This window comes from Triturus cristatus, chromosome 6, assembly GCF_964204655.1.
Source record: "Triturus cristatus chromosome 6, aTriCri1.1, whole genome shotgun sequence".
Lineage (NCBI taxonomy): Eukaryota > Metazoa > Chordata > Amphibia > Caudata > Salamandridae > Triturus > Triturus cristatus.
The window spans coordinates 1177721385-1177728983 of record NC_140589.1 but is presented as its reverse complement, the minus strand read 5'-3'; the positions used below and the strand labels follow the sequence as shown (position 1 = coordinate 1177728983).

Below are 7599 nucleotides of genomic sequence, written 5' to 3'. Positions count from 1 at the left end.
AAAATATGCAAAGAGTTGTCAGACCTTTCAGAGGGCTGCACACGCCCTGGACATTCCATGTCAGAAGTGTGATATTGGGGATTATAGCGTTGACCCAATTTGGAGATACGTAACCACAATTCCTGTGTTTAAAACACAGGATGGAAGTATTAGAAGCCATAGTTCTTGCAGATTGGTGTAGTAATATGGGTTTGACATTGGTCGTAAGTTAGAGGAAAGAAAAGTAACAGAAACTTGTTCATATATCTTTCTTCTGCCCAGCTTTACGCTCTTTACAGCTAAGAAGCAGCATGTACTTATTCGTAGGAAATGCAATATCAGAAACTGTAAACCTGCCCTGTTATTTCCTTGCTCTTATAAATATCATCACATTACCTATATTTTTTCATATTTCATTTTGAAAACATAGCTGATTCTTGCTGAGTGGTGCTTAGCTGGTGGCAATATACCTTAGTGTCCAATTACAGATAGGAATGCAAGTGTTTTGAGGTATGACATTTAATTTAGATAATCATGTTTTTATGTAAGACTCTTTGCAGAATGTTCTTATGATTGACATGCTATGTGGATTACCTGTATTGACAATGAAACTAATTTTTGACTTTCTTTTTCAATATATGTGGTTGTTCTTGCTTTGTCATCCAATTCTTTTTAATATTTTCCCAATTTGCATATTTGTGCGAAATTATATGAATTTGGGGTTTCTCATTTAAAAAAAAATGTTATTCGAACTAAATCGGGAAAAACAGACCATAGTTTTTAAAACAATGCTGCAATTGAAAAAATACCTTTTTTTATTTTTGAAACAGATCCTTAAGATTGAAGACAATGCTGACATGAGAAGAATTGTTCAGGCTGCTCAATGGCTTTTGGATTGCCTGGCAGCCCTGGAGAGTGCTGCCAGCATGCTAACCCTTCTTACATCCTTCCAAGATTTTTCTGAGGCCATACTGCTACTAAACAATTTGACAGAAAAGTGGATCAATGATCTCAAAGATCAAGGGCTTCGCAAAAATCTATCCACAAGCCTGCAAACCCTTAAAAAATGTATTCCTATGATACATACAGCCACCCAAAGTTGCCTAAAACACCCACATAATAAGGAGGTCTCCAGTGCAAAATTCTACATAGTGGACTTAACTGAGAAGACCACAAAGGGTCTGATCTCCTTGCTTAATAAAAGCTTGAGTTGTGAAAACCGCTTTGAAGGCAAAGACTCATTTTCTCAGCAATTTAATCAGTTGCTGGATCTGCTGTCTGATCCCACACCTGCAAACCTGAGCAATGGTAGCCTTGACTTCCTTGTCGGGACACATATTTACTATTGCATGTTCGTAGCCGCAGCCTCAAAACAAGAACTGAAGCAAAAGTTATTGAGACACTTCTGTGCTGTTTCGGAACTAAGAAGAAGAATTACTAGTCAAGTGAGTGCAAGAGGTGTGCTTCCAGTATGGAAGCTCCTAGAACCAGCGCTAAATCAACACTGCAGTGCCATGAGGGCAGAACTGGAGGCCATGAACGAGACACTAGTTTCATCTATGCTTAATCAAATTCTGGATACTTTCACTTATCCCAAAGAACATCTTAAAAGACTGATAGAATCTGCACTGGAAGTGCCTATAGTACAAGCATCCCCTATAATGGAGGAGGACTTTTTGAAAAATCTACAGCCACTTATAGTCGCTTTCCACAATCACACAGATCATTTGCTGAGAGTAGTCAGCATTGTGCTAGCTTGGTGCACCAACAGCAAAACTGCTGATGACATAGAGAACTCAATGGGTCACCTGAAACTCATACGTGCTAGTATAGTTCCTCTTCTCGCTGAATTGTGCAACTCCTCTCAAAGGTCAGAGAGTCTTGAAAAATTGCAAACATTGTATCAAACTTGGACACGCATGATAGAAAGCTTGTTGACGTATTTTGATGATTTTTTCAATGTGCAGGAATTCCTTGGCATCTGTGTTCACAGAATAGAGCAGGGCAGAGAACAGTGTGAAAGGACTTTGAAGAGTGAGAAACCTGAACAGTTTTTGCAACATGGAGATGACATTTGTGCCCAAGCTAATCACATTGTTCAATTGGTCAGTAGATATGTTGAAAAAAATCAAGACCCCATCTTCAGAAATGGACTGCTGGCTCTTATCAAGCAAATAGAACAATCAATAGAACAGGCTAGAAAATCTAAGAGCTGCTGTCAGGAAAATCCCTACGATGTAACAGCAAGGACACTGTTCTTAGAAAAAATACACCATGTCACTGATTCAGTCTGCAGTGTGAGAAGTGGTCTGGATGGTTCCAACCATCCAGATATCCTTAGTCCCTTGAGGGAACATGTTCGCAGTCAACCTAAGAGATGGGAATTTCCTGAGCTGAGAATGCTCACACTCAGTCAGATAGACAGCAACAAGCAAGAACAAGCAGGGGATAAACAATTTCTGGAATATTTAAGCAAAGCACTTCCTCCAGCTGATTGTCTCTGTAAGGAAACATCATTAGTGAGAAGTTCAACCCCTGATGACTTGTTTCTAAACTACAGTCTAATGCCTGTAATAAGAGAAGTAATGGCTGCCGCAAAGAAACATGATATCGAAGCTGTAAACAGTGCTAGTTCTGATTTATTTGAATTCTCTAATATCTACATTGAAGCAGCCAATGTGGCCTTACCAATTGCACACTTACAAGAATCAAGCAAGCTAAGGAAGTATGCAGGAATTAAAAAACAAACATCAAGGATCATCAATCAGTGTAGGGAGGGAGCAGTAAACCCTGCTTTCAACATGGACCAGCTAGTTAAAATAGCAATTTTGCTGTCTGATGAGCTAGCTGAGATGAAAAAGAGTCTGGTAATGGTAGCAGGCATTTGGGGCGAATTCTCGCAGAAACTTCTTTGCACAAAGCCAAATGCTGACTACCCAAGCAGGATTCAGATCTTCAAAGAAGCAAATCAGAACTTGTCTGCAGTTGTATATCAGGCTGGTGATATGTTCCCCATGGATTTCAACAAAAAAATCAACAAGTTTCCTATGATTCATGAAACATTTTTAGAAATTCAAACCAAACTTGCCTGGTTAGAGACAAGCGCAAAGCATGTGCTTGAGACAGCAATTTCCTATCAAGATGACCCATGGTGCACCAGCAGGACAGACCTCCTTGAAGCACAATGCATCCTGTGGTCTGTGGGTGTCCAACGACTGCTGAAATCTCTTGATAAATTCACTGGAGAAGATATCCAGCCCACTATTGGAAGCAAGCATAAATGGTTGGCTTCCATTTTGGAATGTTCTCTAAGAATACAGGAGACAGCTAAAATGTCCACTCAGTGTTGTATTGATCAGACCATGAAGCTGAGGATCAATCAACTTCGGGAACAAATTGAGCACCTTACCGAGGATTTGTTGCAAACAGCAGAAGACTGTGACATGTCCCCCGTGTCTTCTATACATCCTGTTCGCATGGAGCTTCTTCAAAGACAGATTTTCTTAAATGTGAAAGCTCTTAAGACAATGTTGCAAAGCACTAACAAGGAGTATGCTAGTTCTTTACAAGGCATTGTGAACCTTGTTAGTGCTAGAGGAACAGCCCATGGATTAGACAAGGAGAATAACTTTAAGGCTTTCGATAAGCGTGCACACCAAATCAATGAAAACATCCAGAGAGCCAAAATAGGCTTGAAGCAAGCCTTTGGCACTTTTACTGATTTAAAATCTCAAGATAGTTTCATCTCCATGGTTGATGACCTGACTCTTCTCATGTCTGACGTTTTAGGAAGAGCAAGAAAAATGCTTTCAGGAAATCACCAGGAGGGTACAGATATGTTAAGGAATATTGTAAGTGATTGGTCAGCCAGAGCTCACTTTTTGGTCACACAACTTGAGGCAGTAGAAGGGATTGATGAGGGATGCCTGGACTTCATTAAGCAGTGCTTACAAAAGAGTGAAGCACCCACTGTACTGAACACAACCAAGGTTTCCCTATCTCATACAGAAGATCAAGCGGCAAAGGAAGAGGTTGTCAAAAAAGGCAAGAAAACAGAGGAAACTTCTAATAGTCCGGTTATCTCAGGAAAGGACAGGCTGAAAATCAAAAGTGAAAGACATAAGGTAAGTTATGTGTAAATACTATGCTTCTATAGTGTATCATACAACTTCGCAGAGTAATACCCTACTTCACAGCTACTCATTAGATTTGTACCCCTCAGGAGGGAAGTAGAATTACTCAATGAAAGAGAATAATGAGGTGACTACTACCAAGATAGATGGATTAGCATTAGTCAGGATTTCGCTCATAATATCTCAAAATAAAGATGAACTGATGGAGAGGTTGATTAATAAACTCAAAAGTACCTCACAAACCAGTAGGACAGAGGAAATTATTCCAATAGGAATATTGTTTTGTAGCAGAGCAGTCGAGCATTGCCTGTGGGAGAGGTATATCTCTGGGAAAAATCACAGTTCAGCATACTAGCATGTGGGTTTTATAGTCACAGTTTCAAACTTCTCAGCATGTTCACACACACACATCCCGATACCCACCTCTCTCTCCCTTCTAGAAAATAATCTGCCTCTGTTCGTCCAAGGAATGTGCCTATTTGTAACCAACCTAGAAACCTATTTGCAACAAATTATTTTTTGTTACTGAAGGATTTGTTAGAATGTGTAAACCAGAGCCCTAATCGGCTTGCAAAAGCTCTGTGTTTTTCAGATGCACATTCAGGTGAGAAGAGCGCATAACTTTTCTGGAATGTTTCTAACTCTAGCTATATTATTGTAATAACGTCCTTACCTTTCCAGGAGTTAATTGCAACTAGATAGCATTTCTCGGTTGTGATTGGCATATTTAAGCTTAGTTGACTATTTACCTGGTCCCTCACTAAATAGCAGAGATTCTGCACTGTTTGGCTGGAAGGCACACAAATAACAAGGACAATTCACTATTTACCTGGCCACTGAGTAAACAGCAAAGATTAAGTATTATTTGTCCTGGAATCAAGCAAACAGCAAAGAAGCCTCACTAATTACCTGTTTGCTGGCAAAAGAGCAGACATTCTGTACAATTTGGCCAGGAGCCATGCAAATAGCAAATACACTTAATTAATAGCTTAATTTAAATAGCAGAAATTACATTTGACCAGGAGCCTGGCAAATAGCAAAGAAATTTCAATATTTACGCGTCTGCTAACAAAAAAGCAGAAGTGATGTGCTATTTGACTGGTGGCCCAGAAACGTAATTACTCACCTGGTGGTTGGCTAAATAGCAGGCAGTATGCACAACTTGGCCAGTAGCCATGCGGCTAGCAGAGTAGCTTCACTATTTAGGTTGCTGCTGTTTATACAGCTTAGAATTTGGGATGGTAAGCCTTATCCAGATTTCAACTGGCGCTTGCTTACTGCCAGGTAGAACTGCAAATAAAGAGTGAACACAAGAGGCAACCTCCTTAAGAAAGTTAGGGTCCTGAAGTATTATTATTTAATTTGAAAAAGTGGTCACAAATTCTGGACATATGTATTGTGAATTGAATAGTATTCTGCAAACCAACCTGTGTACTGTCCGGTTGGGTCATAAAATACTGAATTGCAGGGCTTTGCAGAACTACCTGCTGAATTATTATTCATTAGACTGTTGCCAATTTTGGACCCTCTGTGACTGACTACAATCACAGGGATGGTGGTGACAGCACACCACCATTGCATAGGACTGCACTCCAAAACTGAAAACTGTGTATTTCAAGAGCAGCCTGTGTTCCTTAAAGCAACCAGTGCTGCTTCAAAAAAATGTTTTCCTTTTTAGAAAACATCTTCCCACTAAGGCTGTAAACATGATTCCCAAAGGGGAAGGTGTTGGCAGGGGACTTCCTCCCCTTTGCAAATTAGCTGCTACCCCATCATGGGGTTCATTAGCTCATCAATGATTTGCAGCATTAACTGCAGTAACTAAATTATTTTCTGAATTGGAAAGGGTAAGGGGGAACCCCTTTCATGACCCCTCCTGTTGGAAGTGGAGGTCCTTAATGCTTACCGCCACAACCAAATGCTGGAGCGGGACTCCCAGACCCCTCACTTCAACGTTAGGCTAAGTAAGGACACCATCTGAGATAGCCCTGCTCACCCCCTAAGTAGCTTGGCACGAGCAGCCAGGCTTATCTCCAAGGCACGAGTGTACAGTATGTGCATCCATGCTCACAGTAACCCCATGATGTCACCACAAATAGACTCCACATGAGTTTTGATAAAATGAGTATATTCTTTATATAAGGAATTATACGGTACGACCATATGATACAAAATCAACATAGAAGAATGGGTAGTATTCTTTCCTGTGGGTTGCTAGGTTCGAATCTCAACCACTGCTTCTAACCAACAGTTAAGCTCACTTCTAACCGTTTCCAAAAGTTTAGGCAAGTCGTATTGCTAGAATCACCCACGTTGTGAAAGGAAACAAATACTGCAATGCTTAATAATATTCTATTATACTGTGCAACAGAGAAACAATGCCACAGTCATGTACTTTGCAATTGAAGGAATAATGCATGCCCTGTACCAGGAAGAAGCAAAGCAATGCATCACACTACAATCCTGTACAGTGCAATGAAGAAATAATACACTGCGCCACGTTATAATCAGGTAATCTGCAAAGGAAAAATAAGGCATTGTGTAGCGCACCAAGCATGTAGTTCATCAGGCACAAATGAGGTCAGGTGTCATACAACAGTTCGATAGTTCGTTAGCAGCAATAATTGCAAAGTGTAATACAACCGTTTTAGGTGCTCCATTAACAGTGCCCCCGTTATGGATCAAATGATGACACAAAAGTACTGCTTCCCACTCCGGCCTCTTTGGGTCAGCGCGGGCCGAGATCTGAGCCGAAGCAACGGCTCGCACAGCTGACTGAAGCGGGAGGCTGAGAGAGTGTCCCTTCGGGCCCGCACCCCACCCCAGGTGTTGATCAACGTTACCTGGGGGGGGCCATCCCACTCTCCTCTCCGACGTCAGCCACTTGGGCCTTGATCCAGAACTCCGTCACAGGGTGCGGTGGACTCGGGCCGGTGGGTCAGCTCATCCGGGGCCGCCGGTCCGGGCTGCTACTGGTTTACTCCGAGGGCCCAATGACTTGGCCCTCCTTACGACGGTCTCAGTCCACGCCGAGATCTGTCCTCAGCACTGTGGAGACGTTACTTCCAATTCGGTGCACACCCTACCCAGGCACTCTTCACCAGTGCCCCAGGTTGCACTTCAACACGCACATCGCGCGTCCAAGACGTGCCTCTTCTCTTGTGCTCATGATGACCCAGTGCTCTTCACCAACGCCCCGCTTGCGCCTCGACATGCACCCTGCGCGTCAGAGTCTCTCCTCTTCTCCCGGTGCACACAATGTCCAGGCGCTCTTCACCAATGCCCTTGCTGCACCACGACACACACTCGGCGCGTCCGAGTCTCAGCTCTTCTCCCTGTGCACACGATGTCCTGGCGCTCTTCACCAATGCCCTGGCTGCACCACGACACCCACTCTACGCGTCTGAGACTCACTTCCTCTTTTGGTGCACACGATGCCCAGACGCTCTCCACCAATGCCTTGGCCTGCACTACAACACGCACCCAG

At 42.5% G+C, this 7599-nt stretch overlaps 1 protein-coding gene across 1 annotated transcript in view; it reads left to right on the top strand.

The window, feature by feature from the left end:
- The first annotated feature begins 890 nt into the window (after positions 1-890).
- The window catches only part of LOC146821139 (uncharacterized), a 174662-nt gene continuing 167953 nt past the window's right edge, over positions 891-7599 (top strand). The window contains exon 1 of the mRNA XM_085609328.1: positions 891-4103. Within this exon, the coding sequence (XP_085465454.1) occupies positions 906-4103 (3198 nt within the window). The 5' untranslated portion in view covers positions 891-905. The remainder of the gene's footprint in view (positions 4104-7599) is intronic.